We start from the raw sequence: 20,683 nt of genomic DNA, 5'->3' as shown, positions 1-20,683 counted from the left end.
ACCACACACTGAAGTAGACAGGTACAGGTCCCAGGTGGACCTGGTTAGACGTAGGAGGGGCCCAGACAGGAGGCAACCCACAGAGCCTAGTCCCTCCATGCGCCAGAAGCGTAACCTCCCAGCCCTGGCAGAGTAGTTCTGGAGTAGTTCCAACGGATTGTGTGGCCTTGGTCTTTCCCTAACGGGACTGATCGAGGGTACTAACCCTAACTCTAAATGGCTGCCGATTCCACCGCGTTAGCTGGGTGATGCTAATGGCTACTGATTCCACCGCGTTAGCTTGGTGATGCTAATGGCTACTGATTCCACCGCGTTAGCTTGGTGATGCTAATGGATACGGATTCCCCCGCGTTAGCTGGGTGATGCTAATGGCTACTGATTCCACCGCGTTAGCTTGGTGATGCTAATGGCTGCCGATTCCCCCGCACGCGTTTATTAGCAACGCTCACTTCTGCCATTCTCAGCGGGAATGCCCTCCCCTACGGGGCTGGCACACACACGCACACACGAGCACGCACACAGTGACACAAGTGCGCGCGCGAGAGCATACACAACAAAAGGCAGACACAGCGTGCACACGCAGAGATACACACGCAGAGACACACACACACACACACACACACGGACATGCTTGAACAGGGCCTTACAGACGAGAATACAAACTGACATGGCCTACGCTCTGCATGCTGAGAGAGAGAGAGAGAAAGAGAGAGAGAGAGAGAGTGTTGCACAGCATTGCACAGCAACACACACACACACACACACATACACACACCTCTAGAGAACACACACACCGGTCGATACCAGCACGTCTCCGTGTCTCTCGATGATGGCTGGTATCAGGCAGGCAGCACACGTTTTTATCTCGACTGTTTTAATAACTTGTTTTATAGTGACTGGAATCTCAGAAAAGGCTTGATGGAGCAACAGCAGATATACTTCCAATAATTATAACAGTCCACAAGTACAACAGAATAATTATAGGAAACCCTGTGTAACAACAACAACACAAGTTTAACATCTCTGTAGTGATCTACAATCATCTAATTACTTAAATTGACTTTAACCCATTCTGACCTGAGATCAGATTCTAAAAAGGTCTTCTACATCCTGACAGTTTTCTGAAAAAGCTATGTTTCTATGTCAGTCATTCTTCGATTTTTCAAAAATAGCAGACCTACAAGTGGATCTGCTATTTTTCAATAGCTAAACCATAACACAATGCTAACACCAAAAGGGGTTCCCACCCAGAATGGGTTAAACAACAAGTATGTCAGGTTTTATTTGTTAGACATTAAGAGACATTACACTCGATATGCCTACAGTATCTGCCAACCTTGGGATTTTCTGTTTTGTTTATCCAACACAAATCTGATATCTAGTGCCTGCATTATAATAGTAACACAAGTATGACTATGATTAGCATCACACTGTCAAAGTCAATGTCTCGCGACCCATTCTCAGGCGTGTCAATCTGCGGTATTTTCAGCACAGATATTGAACGTATATACTGTAGAGAGAGGAAAACAGACGAGGCTCTAGCACAGAGCCCTGAGGGCCTCCCTCCGCTCGACAAACAAAAAGAAACATGCAGAGAAAAGGCTGTAAAGCTATAAGGTTGTTGCAGGGAGAGGGAGTGGGAGGGCCAGGCAGCCACGAGGCATATAAAAATAACCTGTCTGAATTTAACAATAGATGCAGCAGAGAAAAGGAAGAGATGGGGAGGGAGAGAGAGAGAGAGAGAGAGCGACAAAGAGAGAGAAGAAAAGAGAGTATGTGAAGAAAGGATTAGAGACAAACAATATCAAGGGGAGCTATAGGGTGCGAGAGAAAGAGAGAGAGAGAGAGAGATAGAGAGAGAGAGGGAGAGAGGGAGAGAGGGAGAGAGGGAGAGAGAGGGAGAGAGAGAGAGAGGGTGTTAAACGAGGGACTGTGTTTGTGTTGTGTGTGTGTGTGTGTGTGTGTGTGTGTGTGTGTGTGTGTGTGTGTGTGTGTGTGTGTGTGCATGCGCGCGTAAGTATGTGCGTAGGGAGACGGAGTGCATACCAGAGTACAAACGGACCTGTTTGGAATGTAAAAAAAACCCAACCTCAGGTGGTGTTGTTTGTCAGGAGCAGCACAGAGACGTGCTGCACAGCACTGTTTCCCCCACAAAACATTCTGGACTGTTTATGTTGTTGTTGAAAATATGTTGTTCCAGGGAGGGACCCTCCCCCCCCCCCCAGAAGCAAAGATTTGAGTTATAAAAACGTTGGCTCTGAAAGAATATATATATTCAAAGATTTGCGCCACGTTTTTTTCAAAAATAGCAGACCTATACAAGCTCGTATAAGCGTGCCACTCGGAGGCGTGCTGTGAGCTTGTATAGATCTTCTATTTTTCAATAGCTAAAGTATATAACATAATGCTTTAAAATAAAACACCAAAAGGGCCGGTTCACGCCCCGAAATGGGTTAATCATGTATTATTAATACACGCTCTCCTTCCAGCAACAGAAAGCAGAAGAGGCATTGTGTGTACACAGACTCTCCAATAAAGCAGCCCAGACAGAATTAATTTGCACTGATTTGCATTAAAAAACAAACCCATCCCCCTGAATGATTTTCTCTCAGGGCAGCACCCCTGAAATGACTACATAGGAACTATACCCGAGACATCAGAGACAAATATACTTCCCACAGATTACAAAAAAATAAAGAAAGAAAAACATAATCCCCATATACCTATTGGGAGAAATATACGACAATGTGCAAATTCATGGCAGCGAGATTTGTGAACGATAAAAGAATGTTAGCCCAGTGGAATACAACCACCCTAAGGACTACTATCTGTACAGAGTAATAGACTGCCAGACCTGCTGCACATTTAAACAGAGCTGTTGCTCCGTCTGTTGGAAAGCTTATGCCCCCGAAAACAAACTGTTACTTTTCAGCATTCAAAATAGTGTCATCACTGCACAACTATAGCTTGGAATACGGATGTGTATATTACAGGAAACTTCCCAACAAACTCCGGTAAAACTCCCGAAATGTACCATCACACCATGTATATTACCGTGTATTACTTACCGCTGCACTTGAGGTTTACGGGAAAATCTAGTGCCCATAATTGCCCGTTAACTCTTTTCGCGCAGTGTAATTAATGCTACCGTTGTAGTCGAACCGTTAAAGGGACACTTCAAAAAATAATATGTTAATGACGTTTAGAAGCTTTAGAACACTTTCCTGGGGGTCTTTATGTGTGTAATATGTGGTTTTAGATTGTAGCAGTGAGCCCAGTGTCTCACTGCTACAATCTAAAATATCTAAAACTACATATTACACACATAAAGACCCCCAGGAAAGTGTTCTAAAGCTCCTAAATGTCATTACCATATATTTTTTTGTGTCTCTTTAAGTGTTAACCGGTGCCAAATGCTGCTTCATTCAAAAGCTATACTTTAGGCGAGAGGCACTTCCTCGTTGGCCACAGATGCGCGGGGGGGGGGGCGTGACTATATATGCACAACCCGCAGGCTTTCCAATGTCGCCGATGAACCCGCTAACCGCTGCCAAATGCTGCTTCTGTAGCTGAACAGCCAACCGCCATGGTGCACAGAGGGGCAGATGGACGGACACGTGCGTGTGCGTGCGTGCGTGTGTGCGCGTTTTATCATTGTTCTGAGAGCCAAATGTCCCCGCTAGTAGAATTTGAGAAATGTGACATTGTGAGGACCATTTCTCTGGTCCTCACAAGAAAAAGTTTGGTTTGTTTATCATTGAGAAAAATAATTTTAGGTAAGGTTTACAATTAGAAAAAAAGATTCAAGTGATGTATTACCAGGTTTTTCTTTTTTGTTCTTGCTTACTGCAGTGAATCGCTCTGGATTAAGAGCGTCTGCTAAATGCCTAAATTGTAAATTGTAATGTTAGGGTTTAGGGATTAGACATTTAGGAAATTGGGTTTAGAGATTAGAGATGAGAGGTATGCCTGATTTAAGCTTTGGTTTGCGCAGTGGGGGCCGTGCACCGAAAAACAACTGATATACAAGCTCACAGCTTTAGGTTAGATTTAAAAATGGCAAAAACGCTTGCTGTCATAACATATTGATGTCCTCACAAGTGTATACAAACGTGTGTCTCTCTGTGTGTGTGTGTGTGTGTGTGTGTGTGTGTGTGTGTGTGTGTGTGTGTGTGTGCCTGCATGCGTGCGTGCGTGCGTGCGTGTGTGTCTGTGTGTGTGTGTGTGTGTGTGTGTGTGTGTGTGTGTGTGTGTGTGATCATGACAGGGTTAAGCACAGGGTCAGGGGACAGCAGTCGCCCCAACAGGGGGTGGCCTGCGGGTTCCCTCGTCTGAACATAATCCCATCCCAGCAACACGCATGCACGCACGCGCGCACACGCACGCACCCACACACGCACGGACGCACATAGTAAACACCAGGCCGATTCTGTCGCTCAATGTGATTCACACTCTCCCCGAAACCTATATCGGTATTTATAGTAAATGCATCAAAGAAATGTTGGCTTGTTTGATATTCTCTCTTTTTCAAAATCTTTCTATTGCAATTTCAATAATATAAATCTCAGAGATCTTATTTAGGGCAAAACATGTCCCTTCAAGACAAAAGAACAATAAGTACGTATACTCCATCTCTGCTAACCTTCCACAACAAGTCATTGGGAGGGTGAAGAAAGCCGTCAAGCCACCATCTTCTTTCCACCTGACAGTGATGGGTCTCACTAGGAGGGCGTAACGCATGTGGAGGCTTGTTTGAGATTCAAAACAAGCCACCACATTCTTTTAAAGGGGGTGTTAGTGATTTCAGTCAAAAACCCTTAGGTTTCGTTTTTGCCTTGGGACACAAGCTTTCATCCAATCAGGATAGAGAACAAAAACGAAACCTAAGGTTTTTTGACCCCCAGGGGTTAACTGGGGACAGGGAGGAACTCCTTATATGGCCAGCACACTCTATAGTAGAGAGGATTATCACAACAAAACAAAAAAATAAGTGATATTTTAATTAAGTGAAATCACTGACTCTACCTTTAAACAAGCCCCCCAAAAAACCCTGGCTGACTGACTGACTGGCTGGCTGGCTGAGAGACTGACTGACTGACTGACTGGCTGAGAGACTGACTGACTGACTGGCTGGCTGAGAGACTGACTGACTGACTGACTGACTGGCTGGCTGAGAGACTGACTGACTGACTGGCTGGCTGAGAGACTGACTGACTGACTGGCTGGCTGAGAGACTGACTGACTGGCTGGCTGAGAGACTGACTGACTGACTGGCTGAGAGACTGACTGACTGACTGGCTGACTGAGAGACTGACTGACTGGCTGAGAGACTGACTGACTGGCTCACGGTTCAATATGGCTGAACAAACAAAGCAGATTAGCTGCCGCCTACGCACCCCCCCCCCCCCCCCCCCCCCCCTCCCCCATGGGGGGGGGGGGGTCCGGGGCGCGGACCGAGTCAGACACCAACAAAGAGACCCCTGTGGTTTTACATCTGAGCCACCTAGGGTAATGATTTGATGGGCTGGAGTGGCGGAGTGTGCGCTCTCTCTCACAGTCAGAGAGAGAGAGAGAGAGAGGCACACACACACACACACACACACACACACAGTCTCACACACACACACACACAGAGGGGCTGGTGGGTGTCAGATAAGTGGAGTAGTAATCCCATTCCCGACGACAACAAAGCCCAACCCCCACCCACCCCTTCCAGGCCTGTACATTAGACTGGAATAGTGATGCAGGCTGATGTGTGCAGTGCAGTGCACTGTGTGTGTGTGTGTGCACTGTGTGCGTGCGTGCATGTGCGCGTGCATACAGATTACAGCCATACCTACAGTAGAAAGCATCCCATCATCCCAGACAGAAAACCCACATGCCAGACAACGTATATACTGCAGTGTGCATGCATATAAACTGTATGATAGAAATATAAATAGAATACAGAATGAGCAATGTCAATGTAGACTTATATGTGCGTGTGCGTGTGCACGTGCGTGCGTGCGAGTGAACATGCAGGCTGTGATCTGGTCCTAGTCTAACCTGCTTACGCCTCACAGAGTCTGCACAGCCCCATCTGTCCCTGTGCGTGTGTGTGTGTGTGTGTGTGTGTGTGTGTGTGTGTGTGTGTCTCTATCTCTCTCAAGCCCGCCTCCTTTGGACCAACTCCCCTTCCTCACCCTCCTCTTCATACCAACTCATCTTACTCACTCATCCATGTGTAACACTCTCAGAGTTAGGGTCCATTTGGTTCCATGTGTAACGCTCTCAGAGTTAGGGTCCATTTGGTTCCATGTGTAACACTCTCAGAGTTAGGGTCCATTTGGTTCCATGTGTAACACTCTCAGAGCTAGGGTCCATTTGGTTCCATGTGTAACACTCTCAGAGTTAGGGTCCATTTGGTTCCATGTGTAACACTCTCAGAGTTAGGGTCCATTTGGTTCCATGTGTAACACTCTCAGAGTTAGGGTCCATTTGGTTCCATGTGTAACGCTCTCAGAGTTAGGGTCCATTTGGTTCCATGTGTAACACTCTCAGAGTTAGGGTCCATTTGGTTCCATGTGTAACGCTCTCAGAGTTAGGGTCCATTTCGTTCCATGTGTAACGCTCTCAGAGTTAGGGTCCATTTGGTTCCATGTGTAACACTCTCAGAGTTAGGGTCCATTTGGTTCCATGTGTAACACTCTCAGAGCTAGGGTCCATTTGGTTCCATGTGTAACACTCTCAGAGTTAGGGTCCATTTGGTTCCATGTGTAACACTCTCAGAGTTAGGGTCCATTTGGTTACATGTGTAACACTCTCAGAGTTAGGGTCCATTTGGTTCCATGTGTAACACTCTCAGAGCTAGGGTCCATTTGGTTCCATGTGTATCACTCTCAGAGTTAGGGTCCATTTGGTTCCATGTGTAACACTCTCAGAGTTAGGGTCCATTTGGTTCCATTTTAATTTACGGTCTCAGAGTTAGGGTCCATTTGGTTCCATGTGTAACGCTCTCAGAGTTAGGGTCCATTTGGTTCCATTTTAATTTACGGTCTCAGAGTTAGACACATACAATACAAGGTCAATTTGGGACCACCCACCACCCCCCCCCCCCTCCCCTCTCTCAAGGAACCCTCATGAGGGGTCCCCGGTGGGTCCACCCACATTTTGAGAACCACCGGTATATCCAGCCCACCCTATGCCAGGAGATATAGGGTGGAAATTAACCCATTTTGATCTGAGATCGGATTCTAAAAGTGTCTTCTACACATCCTGACAGTTTTCTGATAAAAGCTATGTTTCTATATGTCAGTCGTTCTTCGATTTTTTCCAAAAATAGCAGACCTACAATCTATCTATCAAAAGTCAACTTGTGCCACATGGACACACACAATGAGTGGATAACAACAATACCAGAAATACAAATATAGCCAGGTCTGAATCACCATAACAGGTCTGTAACTCTGAGAGTGTACAAACGGAACCAAATGGACCGGTAATAAGGGTCCATTTGGTTCCAGTTGTATACACTCTCAGAGTTAAGGAGGTCCTTATAGGAGGAACCACTATAGTACTAGTTAAGACTCCTAATAGAGTGCCATAGAGTCATAGTAAATAAGTGCCATGCACATTCGCAAAAGAAACCTGGAGAAACCGGGTCTCATGGTCAAAATAACAACAACATTAAGATGGTTGGTGTCTCCGCCACAGCCGGACACATCGATATGTCCGTGCACGTTACGGACATAATATCGATGACCCCTGGTTGCACATGACCCTATATACCAAGAGCAGGAACGGAGTATACCAGGAGGAGGAACGGAGTCACTCTGTCCACTCGTCTGACCCTATACCTGCTAAGAGGTGGAACGGAGTATAGCAGGAGGAGGAACGGAGTCACTCTGACCCTATACCTGCAAGAGGAGGAACGGAGTATACCAGGAGGAGGAACAGAGTCACTCTGACCCTATACCAAGAGGAGGAATGGAGTATACCAAGAGCAGGGACGGAGTCACTCTGTCCACTCTGACCCTATACACCAGGAGGAGGAACGGAGTCACTCTGACCCTATACCAAGAGGAGGAATGGAGTATACCAAGAGCAGGGACGGAGTCACTCTGTCCACTCTGACCCTATCTATACCTGCAAGAGCAGGAACGGAGTATACACCAGGATGAGGAGCGGAGTCACTCTGTCCACTCTGCATGGTGTGTGTGTGTGTGTGTGTGTACTCACATGTCATGGTCGCCTCCATGCCCCGTTCTCTCTCTCTCTCTCTCTCTCTATAGCCTCTATCCGCGTGGAGGAGCGAGCGAGCGCTTCGTCGGAGGGGATGGAACGAGGCGCAGGTGTGGGGTACACACACACACACACACACACCTCCTCGGCGTGGAGGAGGGGGGGGGGGGGGGGGTCGCCTGTCAAACACGGTTATATTTCCTCTTCCGACCTCGATGCCGCCGTCCGTCCGTTCCGTTCCGTTTGGCGGATCCGTTTTATTCCGATCGTTAAGACGGGATTTCCTTTCGGACGTGAAACGCGGCGCGAGAGAGACTCTCCTTCTATCTCTCTCTCTCTCTCTCCCTCTCTCTCGGACACCAACCTCTCTCTCTGTGTGTGTGTGTGTGTGTGTGTGTGTGTGTGTGTGTGTGACTCCTTAAGAGCATCAGCCCAGGCTAGCTCCGCCGCTCCGCTTATGTTGATCTCTCTCTCTCTCTCTCCTCTCTTCTCCCCCCAGGTCCCGAGCAGTCGCGATTGGACGCACGCCATGGCTGGGGCCGGCCAATTGCGTGGCTAGCTGGCACCGTCACATGACTGGGATGTAATGTGTGTGTGTGTGCGAGTGTGTGTGTGTGTGTGTGTGTGGGTGTGTGTGCGTGTGTGTGGGAGAGAGGCAGAGAGAGAGTGAGAGAGAGCGTGAGGAGAGGAGAGCGCTTCAGAGGTAGACAGAGGGAGGGGGGAGGGTGTGTGCAAGTGTGTGTGTGTGTGTGTGTGTGTGTGTGTGTGTGTGTGCATGCGTGCGTGTGCCCATGCGTGTGTGCGTTTAGCGGAGGGGGGATGATAGAAGAGATTGAGTGGTTGCAAGCCACTACATCATGGAAGCATTGTTGTTGCCACATCTTTTTATTATAAGCGTCTTCGAAGATGCTTTTTTTCCCCCTGTGGAGTCGCTATAGAAAGGCATGTACAGCCTAACGATATATATTAAACGCCATTTTGAATTTGGCACCTCTAGCAAAAAAATGCCGGGATTTTTGCGAGGGACCTGGGGGCTAAATCTTTTATCCATAGAGGTCAAATCAATCATCAAAACATCCTTGCCAGAGGATGGTCACAGAACCTTAGTCTGTGACTCAACTATAAAGCTCACATTTCACATCACACACTAGCCCCCCTTGAACATCGTTTTATTTTATTTCAATGAATCGATTCATATCGTCGGGATTAATATCGATATATATCGATATACGTTAAATAAAACTTGGCTAATGGTCTGTGGTGTCCAACCAGTTAAAAAGGCGCGCAAAGGCGACCTTGGTGCTGTGGGCGTTTGGACCAGAAGGTGTCAAAAGGCGATCTCAGCGCATAGTGAGTTAAAAGAGAACGCTTATACTGGATTTGTGTACGAGAAATAATAATATAGAGAAAAAATCCGTCTGGAAAATCATTTTATAAATCGTGAACCCTAGTATCGTGATTCCAAGCGTATATCGTGAGTTGAGTGAATCGTTACATGCCTCTGTCGCTTACCTAAAATAGTCGCTTCTTTTGGGCTTGTTTATTGTCCTATAGACCCGGTCGCATGTTTCTCTCACACAACCTGGCAACACTGCGTGGAGGGGCCCTTATACCCTGCAGGAGAGCTGAGGCTAAACGCACACATGAACACACGAACACACACACACGAACACACACACACACACACACACACACACACATGAACACACGAACACACACACACACACACACACACGAACACACGCACACACACACACACACACACACACACACACACACACACACACGAACACACACACACACACACACACACACACACATGAACACACGAACACACACACACACACACACACACACACACGAACACAGGCGCCATGTGCTACACATGCAAACAAAAGGAACACGGATATGGCTGGAGGTGGGATGGGGTTGGGGGGTCCTCCATCTTTGCCTTAGTGGCGGGTAATTGGATGGATGGGGTGGTTGCTATGGTAACAGAGGAAACGGTTTGCCCGGAGTGCCAGACGCACATGCCTCCGTCCGTCGCCACGCCCACTTTACGCACGCATACACACACACACACACACACACCAAATACCAGTGTGCACAATTAGTACTTAATTACACACACACACACACATGTAAATTGCCATATAGAAAGGAGGTGCCATTCACTGCTGCCGTTTTTCTCGTTTTATCCTTAAACTAAACTTTTTTAGACACACGCACGCACACACACGCGCGCATGCGCACACGCGCACGCACATGCACACGCACACACGTCATGTCAAACTATCCAAAAAACGAAAGAAAAGAGAGCAGTACAAGGTGTTCTAGATACGCATTGTAAACATCAGTATGTGTTGTGGTGACCTGTAAGGAAATGTAGTCCAGTACGTGTTGTGGTGACCTGTAGGGAAATGTAGTCCACTATGTGTTGTGGTGACCTGTAGGGAAATGTAGTCCAGTACGTGTTGTAGTGAGTGAGGCCTGTAAGGAAATGTAGTCCCAAAGCCTGTCGTATGCTCACAGGCATACCAACATTTCTCGTCGTCAACGAAAAATGTTCGGCGACAACCTTTTTCCACTGACGAAAACTACATGGAAACTAAATGAAAACTAAGCTACGATGACTAAAACTATATGACTAAATATATTGACAATTTCGTCAACAAATGGAAACTAAACGAAAATGGACAAGAGATCCAGTATAAGTCATTTTACACTTGGTTGCATGCTGAAAATAGCAGATCTACAAGCTCACAACGCGTCGCAGCGCGAGTTTTTCAGCGAGTGTAGAAATCAGCCATTACGACGGCATCAAGGCCCGCCAAGATACATTTCAGTCGACTAAATCCACTGTAGATTTAGTGGACTAAAATCATATGATATTTAGTCGACTAAAACTAGACAAAATGTGACTAAAACTGAAGTGAAAACTATTCAAGAGACAATGACTAAAAACTAAAAAATCTAAATCTGCTGCCAAAAACATCACTGGGTTTGAACCCGACAGCAACGATATTATTGGAACAAATCTACACGTAACGACGTCCGTTCCCTGCTCCAAGTGTGTCACGTTAATTAATCTGAACATGAAAGGATTCTCCATTCATGTCGGATTAATTAACATCCATGAAACATAATGCGTGCGGTCTTTGCCCGAGTCATCACAACGATCATAGCTGGAGCCATTTATAACATGAGCAGGGGAGAGGGAGAGGGGGGATGGAGAGACTGATACAGTGATTGCATAAGAGTTTCATCATCTTGCTGACTAGGTTGTAATGCCTGCCCAGGATTAGGAAGCATGTCTTTCATTTCATAACACCCAAAGGGCTCACTCACACTGTTGCAACATGCATACAACATTTGTCTTGTGTCTTGTCTGTGTTTAATGGCCGCCCCCCCCCCAATGCATTTCCAATGGAAGTCACATGGTTTGACAAAACATCTTTGTTTGATGGCTGTGTTGTGCCCCCCCTCCCCCGCATCAAACAAAAAATGTCAGCCCCGTCACTCGACAGCGTCAGACAACAAACATGGCCGGCTTGGCCGCCCCCACTGCGGAAATTCACAACCGTATCAATGTGGATATTACATCAAACTCACGACCGTATCAATGTGGATATTACATCAAACTCACGACCGTATCAATGTGGATATTACATCGACGTATGACAAATAGTTTCTTTACAGAAACGACAGGTTATTATAAACATCATCATCAGACATATTTTACCGCTTTTGTTCACATGCTAGTAGCGCTCATTGGCATGTGGTTTGTTTGGTTAGCTAACGGGTTAGCCATAGCCTCATGATTGACAACAGTGTCATTTGCTTTCCTACTATGACTGGCGCTTTGACAACGCCCATCCCAAAAACTGCTGCCGTGGGGAGGACCTTCAGTCTGAATAATGAAGTGAAACTAAATGAAAACTCAGGCAAAAAACGTATCAGATCTTTTGAGGATGTGGTTCTGCTACTGTTGATGCTTTTGTGTGACACTGTAGTGTGCTCAATGAGGCCAAACGGAATCTGCAGGGTTTTTTTCTGTTTTTCTGCTGTGATTCCGGAGGAAAAACTGCGGGATTCTGCAGAGTGTTCTTCTTGTCTTTTAGACAGTTATCCAGGACTATAATCAAAGTGTTTAGAGCAAAAAAAAACTCTAAATGTGCTAAATAAACCATAAAGTACCACAACAACAAAGTAAGATCTATTAGTCAAACCTTCGACTTCATCCATTTTTAAATTATTTAGTTACCGCACCAACATACTTGATCACTGATCGAGCATGCAGGTGCGTTAATTTACGGAGAAAAAAATCCAGCCTAACGATTTCACCGGTCAACGAGATGCTCTGTGGCATTTCTTTGAATAATAACACTAACACTAATACAATTCCTTTACAACAATACTCACTATAACGTAACGTGTTGTTTTTTGGAGCTACAGACAGACAGACCATCTGGGCACTCTCTCTCCTCTCCTAGAAGCCCTTATATTTATAGTTGTTTCTGCTTTGTACAAAACTAAAACTCCCCCGCCGAACCGACACCCACCCACTGATATTACATATCCGTGTCTGTCGGGGTGGAAACCTCATAAGTCCAAAACTGTTACTTTTCAGGGTTCGAATTCGAAAACGACAAGCTCAGTTTTGACCTCGTCGATGTGCTACTTCTGATGCTTTTAAGATACGTTTTATGGTGTGTGTGTGTGTGTGGGTGCGTGCGTGCGTGCGCTGCGTGTGTGTCCGTTGCGTGCGTGCGTGCGTGTTTTATGGAAAAGTATATAGGGCGTGAATTTACGGAAAAACACAAGAAGTTATAATGTATGCATACATGTGCTCTGTGCTCTACAGCGATGAACCCACATTCATCGCTGGTAGCATACTGTATGTCACCGTAGTATTAAAATGTACATGATATCCTAGACTAGACTAGACTAGAGGAGGACGGTGAGGAAGGAATTGGGAATAAGTGCCAATTCAGCAGCCAGCCTCCCCCCCCCCCCCCCCCTCTGCCGCCAGGATAGAGACAGGCTTGTTTATGTTTGTCTAATTGCGAGTGGCCAAGTATTTCCCTGCATTATTGATTTGACCACACGGTGGCTGTAACAGTGAGTGATACTGTATAGTGTAGCGACATGATTTGAGGTGTTTGGGTCAGTGTGGAACGCAATGCAATGCTGTAGCGGTGATGTTTAGCCCTCGCTTTGGGGGAGGGGGGGGGGGGGGGGTTGCCTGCCCTGATATACTGAAGACTGTGGATATCGGCAAAGGTGACCAATTCAGACCCACACATTGCCACTAACAAAATGGTGGTCAGTGGTTCCCAAACTTTCTTTTGTATGTCAAGGACCCCTAAATGGGCATTTATTACCCTGCGGGTCCCCCATTTGAACAGATATGCCAGGGACCCCCATGAGGGACCCACATGTCCCAGGGACCCCCATGAGGGACCCACATGTCCCAGGGACCCCCATGAGGGACCCACATGTCCCAGGGACCCCCATGAGGGACCCACATGTCCCAGGGACCCCCATGAGGGACCCACATGTCTCAGGGACCCCCCCATGAGACATGATTTTTATCACGGCTCAAGCAGTGATTCTCAAACATTTAATTTCCCCAGTTGGACAAGCATTAGGTTACGGATACGGACCACCATTTAATGGCATTCTCATCTCTGGGACCCCAAATCTATATAATAAAATCAATGTTATTTTAACAGTTACAGTTACAGACCCATATAGGGTCCATTTGTTTCCTATAACTGTCAAGGACTCCTGGGGGTCCCCCAGCCCCCACTTTGGGAACCGTGGTCCTATAAGAGATATCAGCACGGACATAAATACGTGAATTAAAAGCCAGTTGCTCATTCACTCTCTCCTGCTCTTCTATTTGTCTTGGATATCGGGGCCAACTGCTGATGCTCATAAAACACGCCCCCTTGTGTCACTGACTCGCATGACAATTCTGTCTTAAAAAAACAAGCTGTCGGCCTACTCGGGCTACACCGTTCCATCGACAGGCACTCGGCCCACAACGCCGCCGTCAGGTGCTTCTGACCCACGTCCTCTGAAAGGCTGAATCACAACATATGTGACTAAATGTGACTGATGGACTGCCATTGGATTTTCGTTTTTTCATGTCCTATGAAAGCAGGGAATCATAGCTTCACATTGACATATTGGTTGTTCAGTTTGACCCACCAGTTTAGGAGGTATGGCTTATAGAGTAATGTCTGGCAGAGAAACAGCGAGTTGAGAAAACAGGCTTGAAAGGTTCACTTCTGTGGTCTCTAACATTACACCTATAGCTACATGTTTAAGCATTTATTTCATTTTTACATGTCTTCTGTGGTCTCTAACATTACACCTAGCTACATGTTTAAGCATTTATTTCATATTTACATGTCGATTTCAGCTCCGACACTTATTTCAGACATGCTCTAGTATGTGACGAGTCTGCCTGTGCTATTGACCAAAGAAAAAAAATGTTTTTCTCCTCCTGTAATGTGCGCGATGGCAGTCTCTCAGTCATATCTGGTCACATATTGTCCTCCTCTCTCAGCAGTTGCTGATGAATAAATAAATAAATGCAAAGCAGACGTCACTGGGCGGCGAGCGCCATCTGGGGCTTTTCAATACAGGAGTGACTTTACTGGAGGATAACTTTACTGAGGTCGTCGTGTTTGTACCTTGATGTTGGTGTGTGTGTGTGTGTGTGTGTGTGTGTGTTGGTGTGTGTGTGTGTGTGTGTGTGTGTGTGTGTGTGAAAAAGGTTAAGCATATGTGTAGAGGAGAGTGAATCGCTATTCATACAGTCTGGAATTATCGGTGGTGAGGTGACCACCACCGAACTACAACATGACGTCACTGAGGTGACCACCGCCTAACTACAACATGACGTCACTGAGGTGACCACCGCTGAACTACAACATGACGTCACTGAGGTGACCACCGCCGAACTACAACATGACGTCACTGAGGTGACCACCGCCGAACTACAACATGACGTCACTGAGGTGACCACCGCCGAACTACAACATGACGTCACTGAGGTGACCACCGCCGAACTACAAAATGACGTCACTGAGGTGACCACCGCCGAACTACAACATGACGTCACTGAGGTGACCACCGCCGAACTACAACATGACGTCACTGAGGTGACCACCGCCGAACTACAAAATGACGTCACTGAGGTGACCACCGCCGAACTACAACATGACGTCACTGAGGTGACCACCGCCGAACTACAACATGACGTCAATGAGGTGACCACCGAACTACAACATGACGTCACTGGTGAAACCACTGCCACCGCCCCCAGCCCTTCTCTGTTCTTTTTACTCACCACCGCTCAACGGTGCAGTACTTTAGTTAGACTAAAGTCATTGGTCCGACAAACGACAACCCACCTCAAACCCTATAACCTAACCATAACCGCAAGCACGGGAGCAGACGCTAGTCCGAGATGCGTCCACATGTCGGACTAATGCTCAACGTTATCTCAGCTCAGTGGTCACGAATGAGCCTTGAGAGGGCAGAAAACAGTCGGTGCTCGATCGCTGGTCACGCAGCGCTGGAGAGTGACGAGGTGTGGGTTTAAATACATTGTTTACAATGAGAGTATCACAACAACAAAAAAACTATGTTAAAATAAAGAGATTTAGGATCATTAATAAAGCCGGGCTGTTGCCTAACCTGGAGTCCAGGACTTAATTGGTCCAGGACTTCATTGTAACTATTCAGGCTCCCCATATAGCCAGCCGTCATTAATGGACTGGCCACCAGGAAGTGACCGGAGATGTCGCAACTCTCCTTCTATGGCTCTGTGCCAGACCAGACAAAGAGAGAGAGAGAGTGTGTGTGTGTGTGTGTGTGTGTGTGTGTGTGTGTGTGTGTGTGTGTGTGTGTGTGTGTGTGTTTGAGAAAGGAAGAGAGCAACAACAAAAGAAAACAAGGACAAGGATTTTCAAGAATTCAACACACACGTGGGTCACACGCACCTTGTTGAAGTCTTCACTGGTGGCTCTCATCTCCTTCCAGGTCTTGTGTGTGTGTGTGTGTGTGTGTGTGTGTGTGTGTGTGCCCTCACCTTGTTAAAGTCTTCACTGGTGGCTCTCATCTCCTTCCAGGTCTTGTTGAGCAGCTGGATGCAGATGCAGAAGAACTCCTCGAAGGAGCGGTCGTGCGTGAAGAACATGGGATGGAAGTCGTGGCAGTTCTCACTGGCTGTGAGGAGACAGACACACACCACACACACACACACACACACACACACACACACACACACACACACACACTTTAACAATTTATTCATGTCCACACAAAGGAAATTGGATTCAAGGACATGAATAGCTCAGGTGTTACATCCACAAAATCATTGTGCGCTCCGCTCAGTCACGACGACAATACAAGCATGTCATGGTCACCCAGCGTTCCATGGTTATGTTAGTCAGAGGAGAGACAAAGCTCAAAATAACAGTGACAAAAATGGGTCCAGAGTCAGTGTTTTGTACAGTGTTGTACAGCATGTGGACCAAGGTGACATTTATGCTCAATTATTGATAAAAAATAAAGAAAAACACTGATGGGGGCAACTCTTCATGGCATAAAAACTGTTAGTCAGTCATAGTCCATCCAGTCGAGTCATCTCAATCCATTAATAAGTTAATAAATCAATGCACCGTTAAAATAGTAAATACACCACTATTATATACTTATATACTATACTATACTTCCACAAGTAGATAAAATAAGGGGGACCGCACAAATCACAATTTTAAATAGATGGAACAGAGTCCGAAGTGCATGTGCAGTCATGCACATGCACTATCATCAGTAGGGGGAAGATCATGGGCCGATTCATACTCCTATTTTAGAGCCGAATAAAAGTGGGTTCTGCTCTGTAGAGCCTACAATGTGACGTCATTTGACTCTGTAGAGCCTACAATGTGACGTCATTTGGCTCTGTAGAGCCTACAATGTGACGTCATTTGACTCTGTAGAGCCTACAATGTGACGTCATTTGACTCTGTAGAGCCTACAATGTGACGTCATTTGGCTCTGTAGAGCCTACAATGTGACGTCATTTGGCTCTGTAGAGCCTACAATGTGACGTCATTTGGCTCTGTAGAGCCTACAATGTGACGTCATTTGACTCTGTAGAGCCTACAATGTGACGTCATTTGGCTCTGTAGAGCCTACAATGTGACGTCATTTGGCTCTGTAGAGCCTACAATGTGACGTCATTTGGCTCTGTAGAGCCTACAATGTGACGTCATTTGGCTCTGTAGAGCCTACAATGTGACGTCATTTGGCTCTGTAGAGCCTACAATGTGACGTCATTTGGCTCTGTAGAGCCTACAATGTGACGTCATTTGGCTCTGTAGAGCCTACAATGTGACGTCATTTGGCTCTGTAGAGCCTACAATGTGACGTCATTTGGCTCTGTAGAGCCTACAATGTGACGTCATTTGGCTCTGTAGAGCCTACAATGTGACGTCATTTGGCTCTGTAGAGCCTACAATGTGACGTCATTTGGCTCTGTAGAGCCTACAATGTGACGTCATTTGGCTCTGTAGAGCCTACAATGTGACGTAATTTGGCTCTGTAGAGCCTACAATGTGACGTCATTTGGCTCTGTAGAGCCTACAATGTGACGTCATTTGGCTCTGTAGAGCCTACAATGTGACGTCATTTGGCTCTGTAGAGCCTACAATGTGACGTCATTTGAGGTTCGGGGGGGGGGGGGGGGGGGGGGGGGCGGGTACCGTCCTAAAGTCGCCTCTTCGGTGCTACTGAAAATTTCTGACGAGCCGAAACAGTGGTAAAATAGGAGTATGAATCGGCCCCATGGGGGAATATATTACTATATACTGTTGCACCATTGTATATTATATACTATATCCTATTGCATTTGCCCATATATCCTTTCCACCTCCATCGGTGCATGAATGCGTGTGTGAATATAACGCACAATCTATGAAAAGCGCCTCGGATAAAAGAGCTATACATAAAAGCACCATTTACTTGACAAGAGGCAGACAAATGTGTTCATGAGGGACAGAGAAGACAGTTTAGATGGCTATGTTACTATCTGTCTGGAAGGTAACAAAATATCGGCCATAATAATGAAACCTTCAGTCAGAAAAAACACATACAAACACTATTACTTACACATTTCCTAAACTCTGCGCGAGCACACAGTATGTAAGTAAAGTTTCCATGATTAGTATGTTTGTGTGCGTGCGTGCTGTGCGCAACATCCTCTCAGCTAAGTCAGTCAGTTCAAAGAACTCTCTCTCTCAACTCTTTGAAGGCCTTTGACTTTGAGTGTGTGTGTGTGTGAGAGAGAAGAACGGAGCAACACAAACAAGTTATAAATACAACGCACACACACGCACGCACGCACGCACGCACAATAAATCATGGACGGCCAGCCAGATGGACAGCTTATAGGTCTCCTCATCTACATTTCATGGCTCTCCTCAGTGACCTGCACGGCCATATGGCAGCATTTCCACTCATGCATATCTAATCGGGGCTGGAGGAAGGATGGCCTTGGACAGACAGACAGACAGACAGACAGACAGACAGACAGACAGACAGACAGACAGACAGAACAAGACAGACCACACACGCACTATAGTATTGATTTTGACAAGCACACTTTGACGTAGTTTTAGTCAATATAGTCTTTTGAAAAAAAAAGACATTTAGTCATAATGAATTGCATTTCTATAGCGCTTTTCCAAGTGCTCAAAGCGCTTTACAATGGTTCATTCATTCATACATTGGGAGGTGAAGCGGCGAACAGTCGACGCCAGCGTCCTCACTTCCCCACACTCCCACACACCAATGGTGGCGAGCTCACACCGACCGACTCACTGGAGGCAATGTAGGGTTCAGTGTCTTGCCTCAAGGACACTTCCACATGTGGACAGGAGGAGGAGCGGGATTCGAACCGCCGACCCACAGGTATCATTGGACGACCTGCTCTACCTCCTGAGCCACAGCCGCCCTATTAGTCTACCGTAGTTTTTTGTCTAGTTGTAAGTCGACCAAAGATCATAATATTTCGTGTCCGCGTAATGCCTGATTTTACACTCTGTTAGTTGGTAGCATGCTGAAAATAGCCAAACTATAAGACAACACACACACACGGTTCAACAAGGCATCAGTTCACAGAGACAACTCTTCAATGAGTAGTATCTCTACATGAGAGACTAGCATCCAGGCCATCTGAGTCCATATTATTTCTGCTGATGGAACCTTCAGGGGTGTGAACGGGCGTTGCAGAGCACTGACTTCAGCATTTCTATACCCGCCTGCCATCCATCAGCACTTATACTATACCGCCGTGGCCATGAAATTACAGGCCAGAGATCGCCAATAACTCGTCAGAAAAATGTCAGTGTAAAGAAATAAATGTTTATGGATTTTAAGTCATCATAGTTGCAATCCTACAAGTATATATATATATATATATATATATCCTAAGGATACTTGCTTAGTTTATACGTTCAGGGCGTATTGGAAATGAGACACGGAGACAGGAATTCCATTCAACTCTTAACCCATTCAGGCCTGACGTCGAAATTAAAAAAAAATAAGTTTTCTAAATCATGACAATTTTCGGAAAGATTTGAGGCACATTTGAACGTTTTTTTTTCAAAAATAGCAGATCTACAAGTTCATAGCGCGCCACTCGGTGGCGCGCTATGAGCTTGTAGATCTGCTATTTTTTAATGGCTAAATTATAACATAATGTAAGTAACCACATTCAAAGTATTCCCTCTGTTTGATTTCAGTACTACAACAACACCACCACGTAAGAACTGATGTAACCTCCAGAAAGGTCCGACTAAATCCTTTTTTCAAAAATCGTGAAAATGTGGCGCAAATCCTTGAATATATATTATTTCAGAGCGAACGTTTTTACCTCATCTCAAATCTTTGCTTTTTCAGATGGAGGTCGGGGGGGCCAAATACATATACTTTTTGGGGTCCTTGACATGAAATATTGAGAACCACTGATGTAGAAACATGAGGTTTTCCCAGAAAATTGTCATGATTTTAGATTAAGATGTTAGGCCTAGATGGGCTAACACTGTTCATCTGCAGCTTTGGTGTGTTGTTCATAATTCATAAGAGAATAAAAAAACTAAAAAAAACTAACTGTCCTGGGGGGGGGGGGGGGGGGATTTGTAGCGGAGAGATATTTCATAAGTTCTGCACAATGAAGTACAGTGTGTCTCTCAGTACCAGCCAGACACGCTGGTAATTTGGTATTGAACGTTTTCCACCTTTAACAAAAAACAACCGCAAATAATAAAAAAAACATCCCTTGGCGCGACAGAATCGTGACCTATTCGCTGCCGTATCAGTTGGATGTTTCATTTCACTCTAAAGCCTTTATTAGTATTGCAACGGCACTGGAAGCCTTAAC

General features: G+C 46.0%; 1 protein-coding gene across 4 annotated transcripts in view; it reads right to left on the bottom strand.

Annotated features, from left to right (window-relative positions):
• Positions 1-20,683, bottom strand: part of elmo1 (engulfment and cell motility 1 (ced-12 homolog, C. elegans)) — a 208,649-nt gene that overhangs the window by 89,545 nt on the left and 98,421 nt on the right. For 3 of the 4 annotated variants that reach the window (XM_080788282.1, XM_080788283.1, XM_080788284.1), the window contains one exon: positions 16,328-16,464. In XM_080788282.1, the coding sequence (XP_080644408.1) occupies positions 16,328-16,464 (137 nt within the window). Of the gene's footprint in view, positions 1-16,238; positions 16,280-16,327; positions 16,465-20,683 lie in introns of those variants that run through there. The other variant, XM_080788285.1, reaches the window with a different exon arrangement.

This window comes from Protomyctophum bolini (assembly GCF_963924005.1).
Source record: "Protomyctophum bolini genome assembly, chromosome: 17".
Taxonomy (NCBI): Eukaryota; Metazoa; Chordata; class Actinopteri; order Myctophiformes; family Myctophidae; genus Protomyctophum; species Protomyctophum bolini.
This window is presented reverse-complemented; position numbering and strand designations above follow the sequence as displayed.